Source organism: Triticum dicoccoides, chromosome 7B (assembly GCF_002162155.2).
Source record: "Triticum dicoccoides isolate Atlit2015 ecotype Zavitan chromosome 7B, WEW_v2.0, whole genome shotgun sequence".
Classification (NCBI taxonomy): Eukaryota; Viridiplantae; Streptophyta; class Magnoliopsida; order Poales; family Poaceae; genus Triticum; species Triticum dicoccoides.
Genome location: NC_041393.1, coordinates 576,742,375 through 576,763,435, shown reverse-complemented (window position 1 = coordinate 576,763,435; position 21,061 = coordinate 576,742,375). Strand labels below are relative to the sequence as shown.

Sequence of the window (21,061 nt, the reverse complement as noted above, 5' to 3'; positions counted from 1 at the left end):
CGCCGCCGGAAACCCTAGCACGGCGAGCGCTGGCGTCGCCACCGCCGGAGCTCCGCCGAGCGTCAGCCTCGCGCGCAGCCTCTTCTTGCCGCCGCGGATGACTACGGCGCCGGCGCCGGGTGGCGTCGCGCCGGCGCCATCCCGTGCCGCCGCCGCACCGTCGAAGAAGGTACCCAATGCGGCGCGGGCGAAGAAGGGCAAAACATCCGCGAAGAAGAACAAGGCGGCGGACGGCTCCGGCATGGCGAGGGGGGAAAAGCTTGCAGGGCGTTCGACGGCCGCGGCGGCTACCGAAGCGCCGACGAGCTCACTCGTTGAGCCGGCCGCCGACGCGCACCACGTGTTCGACGAAATGCCCCCAAGGTGAAAAAATTTCCAAGTATTTTTTTCTTCTTATTTGTTCAATGCATCATCATTTTACATATAGATAGCTTATTTGCATTGTTCAAAAAAATTGTAGTCTCAACAATGATGCATACATGTCCACTATGGGTGTTGGGTCCAACAATTCGCATTGGTCTCAAACCAATGACATCCATTTCGAAGACCATGAGTTTGAGGTGGACGAGGAGGGTGAGGGAATTGTCGAGGCGCCGAGAGGAAGAGCGGGCAATTACTCCACCACCGATGACAAGTTACTATGCTACACTTATTTGCATGTGTCGAAGGATCCATCCATTGGAGGTGATCAAAGTAGAGACGCGTATTGGGGGCGAATGACAGAACACTTTAATGCCCACGACAAGAGTGGAGTTTACCGCTCCGAGAGATCACTTCGGTCCCGATGGTCGACAATCAACTCGGATTGTCAAAAGTGGGCGGCCGCGCAAAAGTCGGTGGACAAGATTAACCCAAGTGGCACAAATGAGGATGATCGAGTAAGTGGCATCTCATATATGTTCATCATACTTGTTTTTGGTGACCGAAGTGCTAACTTGTTTTGTTTTTCTTGTAGTACAACATTGCACAAAACTTGTTCAAAGTAGAGACAAGGACAACCAAGAAGGGGAAGATCAAGAAAGGCAGGATCTTTACCTTGCCTCATTGCTATGAAGTGTTAAAGGATGATGAGAAATGGAAGAAGCGTGATGGTTTGGAGGATTTGCATTTGAGCAACAAATGAAAGCGAGCAATTGAGATGAATGATGATGAGGAGGAGGAGGATGCATCGAGTGATGACGGCAAGAGAAGCCCCACACCCAACTCGGTTTCATACTCGAAGCCAAAACGACCGGATGGGTGCAAGAAAGACAAAACCGAAAAGAAGAAGAAGAAAGGAGATGATGAGCTCAAAAATGCTATGGAAGCTATTGTGAAGGCAAGGGTCGAAGCGAATGAGGTGAGGAAAATGGAAAGGAACCAAGATGTCGTGGCCGAGGAGAGGAGGTTGGCGGCCGAGGAGAGAAGGGTGGCGGCCGAGGAGAGAAAGGTGACTTTGGAGGAGAGGAAAGTGAGCAACGAGGAGCGAGCTAAGTTGTTGGAATGGGAGAAGCACTTGTTCTTCATGGACACATCTAACCTCAATGCGGCGCAAAAGGAGTATGTCAATCTTGCCCAACAAGAAGTCTTGATCCGAAAAAGAGCCTTGGTTCGTGCAATGGGTGGCGATGGCCTCGGCGCCATGGGAGGCATGGGTGGCTTCGGCGCCATGGGAGGCGGTGGCCTCGGCGCCATGGGAGGCGGTGGCCTCGGCGCCATGGGAGGCATTGGTGGCTTTGGAGGCATGTGAGGCATGGGTGCACCTCCGGCCGCCATGGGAGGCATGGGTGGCTTTGGAGCACCCTCCGACGCTATGGCCGCCATGGGAGGCATGGGTGCACCTGGGAGGCATGGGTGGCTTTGGAGCACCCTCCGACGCTATGGCCGCCATGGGAGGCATGAGTTTTGCTTCTCTCATGGGAGGCATGGGTGTACCTCCGGCCGCCATGGGTGCACCTCCGGCCGCCATGGCTTCTCACACACATTCCCATGAAGATGCCGTTGAAGATCTTGCCAACACCGTCGGAGCTTCACATGATGCGGTGCGTGATGAGGATAGGGAGGAAGGTTCATCTTCGGAGGCGGAAGAGTCGTCTTCGGAAGAGGACGAAGACGAAGAAGAGGAAGATGAAGATGAAGCTTGATGTGTCTTTCATGTCTTGAACTTTTAGTTTGCATTTGAACTTGGTTGGATGAACTTGTGGGCATGATTTTGATGAACTTGTGGGCATGAACTTTTATTCATCAACTTGTTTGTGTCAAATTTTACATGTTCATTTTTGTCCAAAATATCCATATATGCAAAATGCCCGGCGAGTTGCGCGCGCGCTGCATTTCAGCGCGGCTGCTGGAGCCAGCGCAGGCGGGCGCGCAAAACCAGCCGCAGCGCGCGCGCTAACAAGTTTTTTGCGCGCGGCGCTTTAGCGCGGCTGTTGGAGATGCTCTGACGCAAGTCTGCACCCATAAGGCTGGGACGCTCTGCCCTGAGGTACAACATGCTCATGGGGAGACTGCTCCACATGGCTTCGAAGGGATCGAAGAGCAAAATGAATATGAATGCCTACTACGATAAATTGATATTGTTGAGGAACGGAAAGCAAATTCTGAACAATGAAACAGAGGAAAATCTGCAGCAGCAAGCCAGCTCGGTTAGGACAGTTGCAAATTTTGCATCTCAATGACATGAGGATGACAGCAGCTAGATGATATATTTTACAGTGGCAACTGCTCTTCTCGTACAACAGCCGTGCAAACTTAGTGCCAAACAAAATGGCTCTGAACCCCCACTGAAATGAGCCGGGAAAACACCACCAGTCAGGCTCCGATTTGACGAAAAATCATCAAACACCAGGCCTTAACTGATGGAGATTAAGTATAGACAACAAAGACAAAAACCGTGGCCTCGGGACTGAACTGAATCGCCAGAACTTCCCCAGAAACCAGCAAAACAATTGCTGCTGCAGACCTCGATCCTGATATAGCTATTTTCGCATCACTAATTAGAAACAGACTAGGACTAACAATGACTAAGCGTAGCAGATCAAAACAAAATTGAGCTATTGAACATACATCAGAACAACCAATAATTTGTTTCTGAGTAAAGTTATCTCTGAACCTATATGCTAATAAAATATGATCGTTACTGAATTTCCATTTTGAAAAACTAATAAGACCACAGACTTCTTGATCCAATAGAAAATTCAAAAGATCTACTCGTGTGACGGTCACGGGTCCAAAACAGGTGGGAAGACAAAACCCAGAACCCAATAAAAGCCATCACACACGCACGGGGACGGCAGGCACACAGCACGCTGAGATCCGTGCTGAAATCAGACGGCCACAAAATTTGGCTTAAAGCCAAATCAAAATCAGTCAACTGAAAAATAGCAAAAATGTTAATAAAAGTTGGTGGCAGGGAGAAGCCCATTTCTTAAAAATAAAGGTACTACAGATTGGCGCTACAAAAAGATGGTTACATAAAATTGCACCTAAGATCACCATGCTTATGACATCACAATTCCATCACCGCCTTGATTTACTTCCACTACTTGATGAGCTATCTATTTGTGATACAGGTACGCAACTGAGAATATGAAGAAGGCTCCCATTGTTGAAAATGAGGCAGCATAGTATGGAAACGCTGAAGTTATGAACCTCTCATACTCGTCATGCCTGTATGGACGGACTGGAATCTGCTTTGCAAGAGAGAGGCCAGTGTATCCAAGCCTTTGGTACTCAACCTTGAACTGGAAAACTCCATAAACATCTGGAACTTTGAAGGATGCTGAATATACAGCCGATTTGTCAGTTGACATATTTTTCAGAACATAAGGGCTCATCATGAAAAACTGAATCTGAACATCATCAGCAACATATGGCTTCCAACTTGTACCAGACCATTCATATATCTCAACTGAGTATTCCAAGTCATCATTGATGCGGTACATGCTAGGCTCATTTGTCTCCCCAACCTTATGGTGCATCACATTTACTGCCTTCAGATGACCCCTCTCATGGAAGACCCATTTGCTCGTCTCTGTCACAAATTGTTCATTTCCAGCTTTGTCATGGCTCATTTTGCTGCCAGCCTTCTGCACACCAGACTTTAGGAACCTGTTGCTAAACAAATCCAGTGATCCAGATATTAACACACGAGCATTATTCCTAGCCTGCATAACAGAAACCAGTGATATGGCCGACCCTGTGAGAGATGGAACGGATGCCAGCTTAGCCTCCGGGTTTGCTGAATACGCTGATGGCGAGGCAGATAGAACCTTTAAAACCAAGCTGTTGGATGGATTAGCCGCATGCGCAATCCCTCGGAACAGAACAGGAGCCTCAATCTTTTTGGATCCCAATATCACATCTGACTGAATCAGGTCATCGCCAGCAATCAAGGTGTGGTCACCTTCAACCTCACTGGAGGCATAATTGATGTGGTCAATAACCATTGCTTCCGGGTCCTCATCAAAGTCAACCCCACACTCCGTCGCGATGCCGCGGATCAGATCTGAAGCCGAATGATCTGCTGCCAGAATCATATCGTGCCCAGCATCGATAAACTCCAGAACAGCATTCTGGTCCACCGATCCGCCGAAACGCGGGGTCGATGGGGCGAAGAGGACGAGGCCGTCGTAGAGGTACTGACCGTAGCGGTGGAGCGAGAGCTTGGGGTCGTCGGCGAGGCGGAACTCCAGATCTAGCCCGCGGGCCTGAAGCGAGCCGAAGAAGGCCGAGTGGGATGAGCGGACGGCCAGATCGTCGACGAGCACCAGCAGCTTGCGCCCGCGGGGGCCCTCGCCCGAAGCGTCCCCGAGGGAGGCGACGGCGAGGATGGCCGCGGCGGCGAGGAGGAGGAGGACGCGCGGCGCCGCCATGGCCGTCGTGGTGGTGGTGTGGCGAGATGCGCAGATCTCGCGGCGGGGTTTTTGTTTGGGCTTTAACGGGGCTACTCTAGATCTAGCAGTTGGAGAGGAGAAGGGGAAGGAAGGATAAGGAGGCCGAGAGCATGAAGAAAAGCTTCGCCCAACACACCACGGGCCCCATCTCGCAGTGGCAGTCATACACACGAGCCACTTTAGAGCAACTCCAACGCGCGATTTTGCGTGCTTTTGTCGGTTTATTATGATTTGGATTGTCAATGCATCCAACACGTCGACTCATATTTGCTAGTCTGGCCATTGTTTTACTACAAATATGCACACATTGGATAGTTTCGAAACTAAATAAATTTACCATAGTTTTATAAACTGAATAAAAATTAAATTGTCTCAAATACATTTAAAAAAGATACATCTACTGGTTGCCAATATGATTCCGCATATACTCAACCAAATCATTTTGCAACTGCATGTGAGTTTTTCAATCACACATTTTATGATGAAATTGGATGAACCGTGCAAACGTTGCTGCTCCTCCTCCATGCTCAGGCACAACATTCTCACCCTGAAACTAAAACCCTTGATCATAGATACGTTCCGGACGCTCATCCTCTACGATCATATTGTGAATGATCACACAAGCAGTCATCACCTCCCACAACTTTTTGGTGCTCCAAGTTCTAGCAAGATACTGAACGATGCCCCATCGAGATTGCAGAACATCAAAGGCACGCTCGGCATCCTTCCTAGCACTCTCTTGCTCTTAGCAAATCTTTTCCTCTTCTCCCCGAAAGGGTTGGGGATTGTCTTCACAATAGTGGTCCACTGAGGATAGATACTGTCACCTAGGTAGCATCCATTTGTTGTAGTTGTGGCCGTTGATGGTAACATTCACCGGCGGGTTGTTGCCTTCAGCAAGCCTTGCAAACACCGGTGAGCGTTGAGGGACATTGATATCATTGTGTGATCCAGTCATGCCGAAGAAAGAGTGCCTGTGAGGCCACGGCCTCAAGTATGACAGTGCAAGCCCTGACATGGCCCTTATACTGCCCTTGCCAAACAGAAGGGCAGTTCTTCCATTTCCAGTGCATGCAGTCTATGATGCCAAGCATCCCTGGGAAGCCCCTACTGGCATTCATCGCCAACAAGCGGGTTGTATCTTGAGCAGTCAACTCTTTCAAGTACTCAGGGCCAAACACAACAATCACAACCTTGCAGAACCTGTACATGAACTCTATGCATGTAGACTCGCTCATACGGATGTGACGCCCGGGTAATTAAGCTACAGTAATCCCCGCTAATGATGCCACGTCACCTCGGTTACTGTGGATAAACTCGCGTTAGTTCGGAACCTAGTTCGAATTTCAAATTCAAAAATCGAGTAAACAAGAAAAGTTTTCAAATATTAAAATTTAAATGTTCGGAGTGAACCAAATAATACATAGGTAATTATGGTGGAGGAACCACACTCTTATAAAATGTGTAATTAATCTAAAATGAATAAAACAGTAGCAAAACCGATATTTAAATGCTTTTATAAATAAATAAATAAAATACTAAACTAAATTGTTTTGGGATAAAACCTTTTGTGGCAGTGGTTTCATGGTATTAATAATTTAGGGATCATTTTTGTACTTCACAAAACTAAAATACAATCAGGAACAAAATAAAACAGAAAAGAAATAAAATACATAAAAGAAAAAACAACAGAAACAACAAAAAGAGAGGAAAGACCCTCCCTGTCCGTTCGGCCCAGCTAGGCTACCAGGCCCACCTGGCTGGCCCATCCCGCCTCCCTTATCCCCTCACACCCCAACCGAACCCTAGCCCACGTTCCCCACTCGCTCCCCCCCCCGCTCGCTCGTTGTTCCCCCGATCTGGATCGAGATTGGGGCGAGGACCCGAAGCCGCCCGACGCCGCCCCGCGTCGTCCTCTGCTCGTTGGAGGGACGGGCCCCGACGTTGCTGGCCTGCCTCCTGCGCCTCTGCTTCCTCCCGATGCCAGCCATCGCCATGGTTGCCGCGACTCCCCGTCCTCGACCTCTTCTCCAACCACGCCACATAGCCATCGCCATCACCGGTCTTCTCCGCCACAGTCATCTTCGTCCACCGCCGTTCATCGTCGGTTCCGACGGCTTCACTACATCTCGCGCCTCCCCGAGCCTCTCCCCGTCAACGATGTGAGCTGGCGCGCCTTTCCCCTCTGCCTCCCCCTCGATCTGCATCCTCTAGTCGCCATGCTCGTCGGTTCCGTCCCGCGCTAGAAGTCGCCTTGGCCGGCGCTCCACTCACGCCGACACCCGCCCCAGGTCGCGCCCCGGCCTCCCGTTGTCGCACTCGGCCGTGCCCTTCACCAACGCGCGTGCCCGCGCCTATAGCCGCCGCTGCCCACACTCCCCTGCATCCGTCCTCACTCGGGCGCCTCCTCTCGCGCAGCCCGTCGCTCACCTCGCCTCGAGTCGCAGCGCCCCGCCGCCGGCCTGCTGCTGCATCCACTGCAGCTCGCCCCCGACTGGCTGCCGGCGCCCACGCCACGGGCCGCGTCCGAGGCCAGCCCCGTTCGGCCTCGGGCACGGGCACCACGCCCGCACCCAGCGCCCGACCCGCAAGGCCTCTGTGCCACAGACAACGGGGCCCACCCCCTGTGAACGAAAACAAAAAAAATAATACTAATTAAATTAATTTTTAAAAAAATGAATTAATAAATAATAACTAAAATTAATTAAAATGATAATTAATTAATTGATTAAAGGCTTAATTAAATTAATTAGTCTTGATTAGATTAACCTAATTACTAGTTAACTTAATTAACCCCCTGATTAGACTAATCAATCAATGACATGAGGGTCCCACACATAGTTGACCCAGTCAACTCTGTTGACTGCTGACGTCAGCATGACATCATGCTGATGTCATAAAACCAAATTTCGAATTAAATTAAATAATTAATTAAATTCCAAAAACTAATAAAATCTTTAGAAAATCATATCTTTTAATCCGTAACTCGGATGAAAATACTTTCTACATGAAAGTTGCTCAGAACGACGAGACGAACCCGGATACGCAGCCCGTTCGTCCACCACACACCTCTAACATACCAAACACGCAACTTTCCCCCTCCGGTTCATCTGTCCGAAAACGCGAAACACTGGGAATACTTTCCCGGATGTTTCCCCCCTTCGTCGGTATCACCTACTACCGCGATTGGGCACACCTAGCATCGTTACTTGTCATGTCATGCATCGATATGCATTTGTTTGCATTGTATTCATTGTTTCTTCCCCCTCTTCTCTCCGGTAGACTACGAGACCGACGCTGCTGCTGCCCAGTTCGACTACGGAGTTGACGACCCCTCCTTCTTGCCAGAGCAACCAGGCAAGCCCCCCCTTTGATCACCAGATATCGCCTAGTCTCCTCTATACTGCTTGCATTAGAGTAGTGTAGCATGTTACTGCTTTCGTTAATCCTATTCTGATGCATAGCCTGACATTGTCGCTACATCTGTTGATACCTTACCTGCAATCCTAAATGCTTAGTATAGGATGCTAGTTTATCATCATTGGCCCTACATTCTTGTCAGTCTGCCTTGCTATACGATCGGGCCGTGATCACTTGGGAGGTGATCACGAGTATATACTATACATACATACATACTATACGGATGGTGACTAAAGTCGGGTCAGCTCATTGAGTACCCGCAAGTGATTCTGACGAGGGGGCTGAAAGGACAGGTGGCTCCATCCCGGTAGAGGTGGGCCTGGGTTCCCGACGGCCCTCGACTGTTACTTGGTGGCGGAGCGACAGGGCAGGTTGAGACCACCTAGGAGACAGGTGGGCCTGGCCCTGTTCGGCGTTCGCGGATACTTAACACGCTTAACGAGATCTTGGTATTTGATCTGAGTCGGCTACGAGCCTATACGCACTAACCATCTACGTGGGAGTAGTTATGGGTATCCCGACGTCGTGGTATCAGCCGAAGCCCTTCAGACGTCAGCGATGGAGCGGCGCGCGCCGGATTGGAACGTAAGCCTGCTCTTGTATTAAGGGGGCTAGTTCTGCTTTCGGCCGCGTACGCAACGTGCAGGTGTGCTATGGGCGATGGGCCCAGACCCCTGTGCGCTTAGGTTTAGACCGGCGTGCTGGCCTCTCTGTTGAGCCTAGGTGGGGCTGCGACGTGTTGATCTTCCGCGGCCGGGCATGACCCAGGAAAGTGTGTCCGGCCAAATGGGATCGAGCGTGTTGGGGAATGTGGTGCACCCCTGCAGGGAAGTTAATCTATTCGAATAGCCGTGATCTTCGGTAACAGGACGACTTGGAGTTGTACCTTGACCTTATGACAACTAGAACCGGATACTTAATAAAACACACCCTTCCAAGTGCCAGATACAACCGGTGGTCGCTCTCTCTCAGGGATACGAGGAGGGGATCGCCGGGTAGGATTATGCTACTGGAGATGTTACTTGGAGATGCTACTTGGAGATGCTACTTGGAGGAGTTCAATCTACTCTCTTTTACTTGATGCAAGACGGAGGCTGCCAGAAGCGTAGTCTTCGACAGGATTAGCTATCCCCCTCTTATTCTGGCATTCTGCAGTTCAGTCCACTGATATGGCCTCCTTACACATATACCCATGCATATGTAGTGTAGTTCCTTGCTTGCGAGTACTTTGGATGAGTACTCACGGTTGCTTTCTCCCCCCTTTTTCCCCTTTTCCTTTCTTTCTGGTTGTCGCAACCAGAGGCTGGAGCCCTGGAGCCAGACGCCACCGTCGACGACGACCCCTACTACACCGGAGGTGCCCCTACTACGTGCAGCCCGCTGACGACGACCTGGAGTAGTTTAGGAGGATCCCAGGCAGGAGGCCTGCGCCTCTTTTGATCTGTATCCCAGTTTGTGCTAGCCTTCTTAAGGCAACTTGTTTAACTTATGTCTGTACTCAGATATTGTTGCTTCCGCTGACTCGTCTATGATCGAGCACTTGTATTCGAGCCCTCGAGGCCCCTGGCTTGTATTATGATGCTTGTATGACTTATTTATGTTTTAGAGTTGTGTTGTGATATCTTCCCGTGAGTCCCTGATCTTGATCGTACATGTTTGCATGCATGATTAGTGTACGATTGAATCGGGGGCGTCACAAGTTGGTATCAGAGCCGACTGCCTGTAGGAATCCCCTTTCCAACTCCTTGGCCGAAGTTGAGTCTAGCCATTGCAAACTTTTACTAACTTGGCTGTGTGCCTTACGGGCCCACGTCGCCATTGGGTGGTATTAGGATCTTTTACTCCTCGTCTATACTCTGGGACTCTGATCTCTCTTCTAGTCGGGTTAAATGATTTTCTAAAATCTAACTTTAGGTTCTCGAAAACGCTTTCTCCCGGAGAGCCCCTTCAGTTTAGATGATGGCCGACTGCACATGAAGATGTCAAAATTACTTTCCGATACTCTTTCAGGACTGCCCATTGCTTTTGCAATTCACTACCACCGAAATATCCCTATGGATAAATTCATACACCGTTCTTACTTAGTCCCCAGTTGTTCTTTTTATTACAAGACGCCCCGAAATACTCGTTGTTGTTCTTAGAATACTTACGCCTATTGCCTTGCAGTTCCTTACCACCTGAATACCCATACGGATAATTTCTCGCACTTATCGAGTATCCGCTCATCCCCAGTTGATTCATGTATTTCACAAAAGTCTTCGAAATGCCATTCGATCTTCCGAAAATCCCGAGCAGCCTATTGCTCTTGGAATTTCTTGTTTACTTTCATTATGATTAATCCCATAAGTATAGAAATCTTATTGACATTCCTTGTCATTATCATTTTGAGTCTGTTGACTCAATATGTTGCGAATGCACGTAATCATCAGTTGATCCTTTTAAATTATCTCTCCGGCTCAGACGTCTTTCAAACATGAGCTGGTTCTCGACCAAACTATCTGTCGTCTATTGTGCCTCTGGTATATTCAATTGATCCATCCTTGATCAGAACGTCTGCTTCTGATCCTTTGTTTTGGAAATCATAATTCCTTTTTATTTAAGCTTTGAATTATTCAGATGATTCCATAACCTGTTGCATTTGCATTCCTTCCTCTTCTGGTTGAGTACCGATACTCATATCAGATCCTTTGTGGACTATCAAGTCCTTTGTTGGATTGTTATCCGACAGTGTCCTTCACATTTGAACACTTTGTGAGTTCTTCCCCTTATACATGATGCCCTTGTTAAGTTGTATCCTCTGCTTGGCCAACCATGCTCTGCTTTCGGGCTTGTGTTATTTACTCTGGAAACTTGTGGTATATGTTTCTAAGAAGCCCCTATGGGTTGAACATATGCCTTCTCTAAACCGTGTGAACCCGAAAGTTTTCACGAGTCATACTTATCTAGTATTGCACCAGGTAGAACTTTCAACAACTATTGTCATCTTCGAAATACGAGAGGTGAATGGAAGATTATGCATTGAGGAAGTGGGAGTCGACCTTGAACTTTGTGTTCATGCCCATGGACGCGATGTATATCCTATCATGGAAGCTTCTTGTAATAATAACTATTTCCTTGATAGCAAACATATGGTATCTGTGAATTGATCCCTTGCAACCGTGGTTCCGACCATGATTGTTCTTCCTTGATTCCATTTCTCGGACAAGTTAAAACAATTGTCTTCTATGGATTAATACACCCGTCCAATATTTACTTTGATCTTGTGTCGAGTATTACCCCCTGGTATCTCAAGATTATCATGGAACTGCATAACTTCTAATGAGTTCTTCATCAAGTGCTACCTTTCCACTGATTCCAATTTTTCACGGGCTCTGAGTTATTATACACTCAAGGACACCGATAACTGAATCGAGTTCGCATTGCGATTCAACAAGTATTTGAACCCATCACTGCTTACAAATTTATTAATCCTTCAAGTCATTCCTAGCCTGATCGGCTATATCATTATCGAGCTAATTTTAACTGTGCTACCCGGTCCTTCTTCCCGGAGCACAATTTTCGACGATGAACTAACCTTACGTCGATCATCATCGTCATATCATTTCGCCTTGAACAACAAGCTTGGTTTCGAGTTTGTGTCGTACCCTTGGTTCCAATAACCTTTCACTTTATCATTACTTTGACTTGATGTCATCACCGATCGATTACATCTTCATGAACTCTCGCGACAAATGTGTCGTGAATATCATCAACATTCTGAGCTCTTCCAAGAGATCTATTGAAATCATGATGAGAAATACCATCCTTGCCCTCGATGATTGGTGTTATCAGCGACAGCATTATTGCATTCCCTCCAACACAAAACTTGTTCCTGTATTGTGTTGTACCTTGAGTTCCTTGCTATCCAACTTATGTTATATTCTACCGCGGAGTATTACCATCTTTGATGTTAAGAATGTTGTGAGGATTGCTCCACCTCTTAAGAATTCTTGCTATAATGATACTTCTCACCATCACCATTCTTTCTTGGTCCTCGTGTTGATTCCAACCGGGGTACCCACAAGTGAACGGTGTTGTTTGGATTATGCACTTCTAGCAACCCTATTGCTTTGAAGTTAATGATCGATAGTTCATTCTAATGTCCTTCGCTAATTAAATCACCATTCTGACATTGGTCGTGCAACCCAATCCACATTTCGGGAGCACCTTTCAACCAATGTTTAATTGTGTATGTTTTCCTCGAGCATACTTCCTTATATCATTTGATCTGACAATGTTATCTCCTTGTTCACCTAATGGTGGAAATCCATCTTTTGGGAATATCGGTGAATTGCCGTTGAGTTCACCAGACACCTCCTTGTCCTCTCCTTGGGTTAATGATGGACTCTTGATAACGGAAATCACTACATAGTTCATTTCCCCGAGAATCTTACAATGTCTTCTCGTCAATTTGTGTTACACCTTTTCTTCTCAGGCATCCTGGGTCTGAGGTATCATGACCCCAATCAGATCCGAATCTCGGTCAGATATGATGGTTGGAACATATTTTCAAGAGTTATAACATTGATCCTCATATGACCCGGTAAGGTGATGTCATGCACACCTGACCGGAGGACCAAGTGTTATAGTTTCCTTTTCAGCAAGGTTATCCATTCTTCAATGAGGAAATTGTAAAACTTATTCTATAAGTTGTTCCTGATGGATCCTGTTGTTTCCAAAGTCTGATCTTCACCTATAGACCATGTCAATTCTATCTCGAAGCATGTCTATGGTACTCTGATGTTTCAACAAGAACATGTGAAGCCCAATGCTAAACGTTTCTTGCTCAATTATCCAAACACCGCTGTATGGATAATGTCATGAAAATTTCTCTCCCCTCACCTAGAGGCTTTTCTACTTAATATCATGTCATGGTTATCATGTTCTGCTTGTCCTTGGGAAGGTTATACCCCTGAAATATGTGTATAAACACATTTTCCATTCTATTGTCCTATTTGATCTGATGATCACCTTTTCCTTTCCATTGTTTTGTTTAACCTTTCTTGTGATCTATATAATCTAAGCAGTAATAATTCACTGCGTAGGTAAACACCTCGGTGTACAACTCTGACAGTGAGACCCTGTTTCTATTGTTGATGGCATTTCGGTAACCGCCGATGGATGAGAACTTTGCCTCTTGGCCCGCCTCGTTCAACGAGCAGGAAAATAGTTCTCTTCGTCCCTCGCCCTTGGTATCGACGTTGTCGCCGACATAATCGACAGGCTAACCCCCCTGACATGCCTTACTTGCATGATCACGCAAGACGTCTCCGCCCTTCCTACTTCTAACCCACATGGTGGGCCCATAACCCACAGGTCCATTGGATCGAAACCTGACTCTCCTGTACGACCCTGTTTCTAGTAGTTATTCCCCATGCTTGGCTTCGTATTTAATTCATGGGCCACCTTCCTAGTGCTCTATTATGGTATCAGACGCAATATTTACTGTCGCTACTCTGAACCCCTTTCTCACTTTGGTTCGGACTTCGAGCAACCACCTATCCGCTTGGAACCTCTTATTGTACCTTCGTACCTTACTCTCGATGTATTTTATATGTTCAACTCGAGAGATAATCTTATGCTCATTTATGGGTTAACCCCAGATTGTTTCCCTCATAAGCATTATGTCGTAGCCGAGCTGCCCCTTACCTATTCGTAAGTACGATGGAGCTCCCGAAGAAATGATGACAAGTTTATCATGATGCATCGGAATAAAGGATTGAAGACATCAACGAAAGGAATTAACTTCTTCGAGAAGATCCGTTAGAATATCGTAGCCAGAACTTTCCCCCTTACTCCCCTCTTAAATCTCGGGACGAGATTTCTTGTAGTGGAGGAGAATTGTGACGCCCGGGTAATTAAGCTATAGTAATCCCCGCTAATGATGCCACGTCACCTCGATTACTGTGGATAAACTCACGTTAGTTCGGAACCTAGTTCGAATTTCAAATTCAAAAATCGAGTAAACAAGAAAAGTTTTCAAATATTAAAATTTAAATGTTCGGAGTGAACCAAATAATACATAGGTAATTATGGTGGAGGAACCACACTCTTATAAAATGTGTAATTAATCTAAAATGAATAAAACAGTAGCAAAACCGATATTTAAATGCTTTTATAAATAAATAAATAAAATACTAAACTAAATTGTTTTGGGATAAAACCTTTTGTGGCAGTGGTTTCATGGTATTAATAATTTAGGGATCATTTTTGTACTTCACAAAACTAAAATACAATCAGGAACAAAATAAAACAGAAAAGAAATAAAATACATAAAAGAAAAAACAACAGAAACAACAAAAAGAGAGGAAAGACCCTCCCTGGCCGTTCGGCCCAGCTAGGCTACCAGGCCCACCTGGCTGGCCCATCCCGCCTCCCTTATCCCCTCACACCCCAACCGAACCCTAGCCCACGTTCCCCACTCGCTCCCCCCCCCCCGCTCGCTCGTTGTTCCCCCGATCTGGATCGAGATCGGGGCGAGGACCCGAAGCCGCCCGACGCCGCCCCGCGTCGTCCTCTGCTCGTTGGAGGGACGGGCCCCGATGTTGCTGGCCTGCCTCCTGCGCCTCTGCTTCCTCCCGATGCCAGCCATCGCCATGGTTGCCGCGACTCCCCGTCCTCGACCTCTTCTCCAACCACGCCACATAGCCATCGCCATCACCGGTCTTCTCCGCCACAGTCATCTTCGTCCGCCGCCGTTCATCGTCGGTTCCGACGGCTTCACTACATCCCGCGCCTCCCCGAGCCTCTCCCCGTCAACGATGTGAGCTGGCGCGCCTTTCCCCTCTGCCTCCCCCTCGATCTGCATCCTCTAGTCGCCATGCTCGTCGGTTCCGTCCCGCGCTAGAAGTCGCCTTGGCCGACGCTCCACTCACGCCGACACCCGCCCCAGGTCGCGCCCCGGCCTCCCGTTGCCGCACTCGGCCGTGCCCTTCACCAACACGCGTGCCCGCGCCTATAGCCGCCGCTGCCCACACTCCCCTGCATCCGTCCTCACTCGGGCGCCTCCTCTCGCGCAGCCCGTCGCTCACCTCGCCTCGAGTCGCAGCGCCCCGCCGCCGGCCTGCTGCTGCATCCACTGCAGCTCGCCCCCGACTGGCTGCCGGCGCCCACGCCACGGGCCGCGTCCGAGGCCAGCCCCGTTCGGCCTCGGGCACGGGCACCACGCCCGCACCCAGCGCCCGACCCGCAAGGCCTCTGTGCCACAGACAACGGGGCCCACCCCCTGTGAACGAAAACAAAAAAAATAATACTAATTAAATTAATTTTTTAAAAAATGAATTAATAAATAATAGCTAAAATTAATTAAAATGATAATTAATTAATTGAATAAAGGCTTAATTAAATTAATTAGTCTTGATTAGATTAACCTAATTACTAGTTAACTTAATTAACCCCCTGATTAGACTAATCAATCAATGACATGAGGGTCCCACACATAGTTGACCCAGTCAACTCTGTTGACTGCTGACGTCAGCATGACATCATGCTGATGTCATAAAACCAAATTTCGAATTAAATTAAATAATTAATTAAATTCCAAAAACTAATAAAATCTTTAGAAAATCATATCTTTTAATCCGTAACTCGGATGAAAATACTTTCTACATGAAAGTTGCTCAGAACGACGAGACGAACCCGGATACGCAGCCCGTTCGTCCACCACACACCTCTAACATACCAAACACGCAACTTTCCCCCTCCGGTTCATCTGTCCGAAAACGCGAAACACTGGGAATACTTTCCCGGATGTTTCCCCCCTTCGTCGGTATCACCTACTACCGCGATTGGGCACACCTAGCAACGTTACTTGTCATGTCATGCATCGATATGCATTTTTTTGCATTGTATTCATTGTTTCTTCCCCCTCTTCTCTCCGGTAGACTACGAGACCGACGCTGCTGCTGCCCAGTTCGACTACGGAGTTGACGACCCCTCCTTCTTGCCAGAGCAACCAGGCAAGCCCCCCCTTTGATCACCAGATATCGCCTAGTCTCCTCTATACTGCTTGCATTAGAGTAGTGTAGCATGTTACTGCTTTCGTTAATCCTATTCTGATGCATAGCCTGACATTGTCGCTACATCTGTTGATACCTTACCTGCAATCCTAAATGCTTAGTATAGGATGCTAGTTTATCATCATTGGCCCTACATTCTTGTCAGTCTGCCTTGCTATACGATCCGGCCGTGATCACTTGGGAGGTGATCACGGGTATATACTATACATACATACATACTATACGGATGGTGACTAAAGTCGGGTCAGCTCATTGAGTACCCGCAAGTGATTCTGACGAGGGGGCTGAAAGGACAGGTGGCTCCATCCCGGTAGAGGTGGGCCTGGGTTCCCGACGGCCCTCGACTGTTACTTGGTGGCGGAGCGACAGGGCAGGTTGAGACCACCTAGGAGACGGGTGGGCCTGGCTCTGTTCGGCGTTCGCGGATACTTAACACGCTTAACGAGATCTTGGTATTTGATCTGAGTCGGCTACGAGCCTATACGCACTAACCATCTACGTGGGAGTAGTTATGGGTATCCCGACGTCGTGGTATCAGCCGAAGCCCTTCAGACGTCAGCGACGGAGCGGCGCGCGCCGGATTGGAACGTAAGCCTGCTCTTGTATTAAGGGGGCTAGTTCTGCTTTCGGCCGCGTACGCAACGTGCAGGTGTGCTATGGGCGATGGGCCCAGACCCCTGTGCGCTTAGGTTTAGACCGGCGTGCTGGCCTCTCTGTTGAGCCTAGGTGGGGCTGCGACGTGTTGATCTTCCGCGGCCGGGCATGACCCAGGAAAGTGTGTCCGGCCAAATGGGATCGAGCGTGTTGGGGAATGTGGTGCACCCCTGCAGGGAAGTTAATCTATTCGAATAGCCGTGATCTTCGGTAACAGGACGACTTGGAGTTGTACCTTGACCTTATGACAACTAGAACCGGATACTTAATAAAACACACCCTTCCAAGTGCCAGATACAACCGGTGGTCGCTCTCTCTCAGGGATACGAGGAGGGGATCGCCGGGTAGGATTATGCTACTGGAGATGTTACTTGGAGATGCTACTTGGAGATGCTACTTGGAGGACTTCAATCTACTCTCTTTTACTTGATGCAAGACGGAGGCTGCCAGAAGCGTAGTCTTCGACAGGATTAGCTATCCCCCTCTTATTCTGGCATTCTGCAGTTCAGTCCACTGATATGGCCTCCTTACACATATACCCATGCATATGTAGTGTAGTTCCTTGCTTGCGAGTACTTTGGATGAGTACTCACGGTTGCTTTCTCCCCCCTTTTTCCTCTTTTCCTTTCTTTCTGGTTGTCGCAACCAGAGGCTGGAGCCCTGGAGCCAGACGCCACCGTCGACGACGACCCCTACTACACCGGAGGTGCCCCTACTACGTGCAGCCCGCTGATGACGACCTGGAGTAGTTTAGGAGGATCCCAGGCAGGAGGCCTGCGCCTCTTTCGATCTGTATCCCAGTTTGTGCTAGCCTTCTTAAGGCAACTTGTTTAACTTATGTCTGTACTCAGATATTGTTGCTTCCGCTGACTCGTCTATGATTGAGCACTTGTATTCGAGCCCTCGAGGCCCCTGGCTTGTATTATGATGCTTGTATGACTTATTTATGTTTTAGAGTTGTGTTGTGATATCTTCCCGTGAGTCCCTGATCTTGATCGTACACGTTTGCGTGCATGATTAGTGTACGATTGAATCGGGGGCGTCACAACGGATGTACTCATCAATGAGATCACCGGGCACTCAGTATGCAAGCATCCAGATCCGGATGGCTGTAATGCATTTCTGATAAGATGATAAGCCAATCTTTACAAGGGCATCCTCTTTGCACTCGAAATAGTTATCGTATCCAACCACCCCTCTCTAATACGGTTGAAAAGATGCCTAGCCATACGAAAACGCTGTAGAAATTTCTGATGTTTGAACAACAGGTTGGTTGTGACAAAGTAGTCCTCCCAAAGAAACAAATGGCTGCTCTCTTGGTTGTGATTCAACATTGGAATGTGCCCTGGGATCGAGCCCCGGAACAACAGTCGCTGCCTATTAAGGTGGTCATGGACCAACACGACAGCCAACATCTCCTCATCATCGGACGAGGAATCGTCGGAGTCGCACAGGAAATCGTGGAAAAATAACTCGTCGGCGGAGTCCATTTTTTACCTTGGAAAACTGTCGAACAACTTGCGGGCATCGACGAAGAAGCTGGTTGGCGAAGAGAAGAGACACGCGCCTCCCTTGGACCAGGTGGCTAGCCTGGCGGCGGCCATCAAGCGTGCCGGTGTCAGGACAACGTGCGGTGTTGGACAAAGGAGCTGGCCAGGACAAGGGAGGCGACTTCTTGCTCGCAGCGACGTCGGAGTGTGGGATGGGAAGCTTTCGGTGCCCCGATGGAGAGGCGGTGGTGTCGACCACATGGGAGGTGGCGGCGATGGGGGAAGGTGTGTCGAGACGGGCTGCTGGCAAAGGCACGAAAAAATGGGCGGTGACGACGACCAGACAGGACGAGCGAGGGTTTGTTGTCAATATGAATGGAAGAGGATGGCCAATGTGCCACCAAATAGCGGGCCAGGGGAGGAGTAGGCGCGCATCCCGTGCGTCCGCTTCGTGTCCACACCGACGCAAATCAGGCTCAAAATTGGGCCAGGAATGGGTCGGCAGGCGGATAAAAAGCGGACGCGCGTCCATTTGGGTCGGGGCGTTAGGCCGACTTTTCTGTCCGCGCCAACCCAAACGGACGCGCGCGGACGAAATGGGTCGGCGCGTTGGAGTTGCTCTTACTCACGTCCTGTACTTGAGGCCACCCGAACTTCTCGACGGGCGGGGTCAGAGTCGTGGCATTCTTCCCCTCTTGTATGCCGACTTGACATAAAGGCGGGGAAGTACATTGAAAAGGTTCTCACCAATGTGATCGCCTCCTAATCTGGCTGCTGCCACCACAACTACCACCACAGTTTTGGTCCCCCTCCTCTTTTCTGTCTGGTGGCCTCGTCAGCGGAAAGAGGAGTGGGGACCCGACCGTTTTGTGTTTGTTAGGCATTTACTTCTCCAGCGACATCGACGAGGTGTTTGCGGCAATGGCGTGTTGGAATAAGGTCTCTCCGGTCTTTCCCTACCTTGACGACGTCCGATCTGGCATCGACAAAGAGCCTGTGAGTTTGTGTCCCCAGATCTGTTGGTTCCCTTCAGATCTGCAATTCATGCGTCTTCCAAGGAGAGATTATGACAACCTATTGGTGTGGGACTTAGGTGTTATTCTGTGACTTGGTCTGGTTTCTCCAATGCTCTTTGCTGATGGTGATGGATTGCAAGCATGTTTTGCGCGAGGGTGATGCTCTAGTTAATGTTGCTTCAACGATTTTTAAATCTCGTCTCAAGGGGCGAGTGGCTATTGCAGTCTTCAAAGTCAGGTATGGCAGGGCCATTCGCAGGTGTCGTCTTTCTTTGCTATTGGTTCAGTGCAATTTTGAATCTATGACCAACGACGTACACTCAGAGAAAGAAGAAGATGAGTATGCTTTTTCGTGTAATTTTATTTTGTACTGGTCGTTCTACGCCCAGTTGTTTACCCTTTATACTAGCCTTTATTTTCCTCAATATTAATTAGATCTAAGATGCCCTTTGGGTGTGTCTATTAAAAAAATAGTGAAGTAGGGAAACATTGTCGCAGCTTCACTGGTGATATGTCCATATTGCATCATGTTTTCCTATTGTTATTTATAGTGCTTTTAATCAATATAACACTTTGTGCAGCAATTCTAATGCCTTTTCTCTCTTGATATGCAAGATTTACATGAAGAGGGAGATTGCTGGCCGCTGGAATTTTGGACCTGAAAAAGCTATGACAGAGATATCTATTCTGCACATCTCCAAATGAGCTGAAATTTCACGGAGATTTATTTGGTAATAAATAAAAATATTGGAAAAAATAAGTTCCAGAGGGGGCCACCCATGTGCCCACAAGGCACCAGGGCGTGTGATACGTCTCCAACGTATCTATAATTTGTTGTTCCATGTTGTTATATTATCAATCTTGAATGTTTCATATACATTTACTAGAAACTTTATATCATTTTTTGGGACTAATCTATTAGCTTAGTGCCTAGTGCCAGTTGCTATTTTTTGCTTGTTTTTTACTTCATAGAATATCAATACCAGACAAAGTCCAAATGATACAAATTTTTTTGGAGATTTTTTCTGGTGATAAGAGACCCTGGAAGCTTCTGGAGCACGCGAGAGGAGGCCCGTGGGGCCCACTAGACACCAGGGCGCACTAGGAGCCTCTGGAGCGCCCTGATGGGTAGTGGGGCCCACGGGAACCTCCTTGACCTACTTCTGCCTCTATAAATACTCTAAAATCCCATAAACCGTAGGGGAGTCGAGAAAACACTTTTTCCACCGCCGCAAGTTCCAGAACCATGAGATCCAATCTAGAGGCCTTTTCCAGCGCTGGGTCGGAGGGGGCAACAATCACGGAGGGGTTCTTCATCATCCTTGCAGCCCCTCCGATGGTGCGTGAGTAGTTTACCACAGACCTACGGGTTCGTGGTTAGTAGCTAGATGGCTTATTCTCTCTTTTTGATCTTCAATACAATGTTCTCCTCGTTGTTCTTAGAGATATATTTGATGTAACTCTTTTTTGCGGTGCGTTTGTTGGGATCCGATGAATTGTGAGTTTATGATCAGTTCTATCCATGCATATTAATTGAGTCTTTGCTG

At 48.2% G+C, this 21,061-nt stretch overlaps 1 protein-coding gene across 1 annotated transcript; it reads right to left on the bottom strand.

Annotated features, from left to right (window-relative positions):
- Positions 1–3,321: 3,321 nt before the first annotated feature.
- Positions 3,322–5,005, bottom strand: LOC119340511 (dolichyl-diphosphooligosaccharide--protein glycosyltransferase 48 kDa subunit-like). Its single transcript, XM_037612432.1, has one exon. It carries the CDS (start codon positions 4,854–4,856, stop codon positions 3,540–3,542), a length of 1,317 nt encoding a protein of 438 aa, XP_037468329.1. The 5' UTR covers positions 4,857–5,005; the 3' UTR covers positions 3,322–3,539.
- Positions 5,006–21,061: the final 16,056 nt, after the last annotated feature.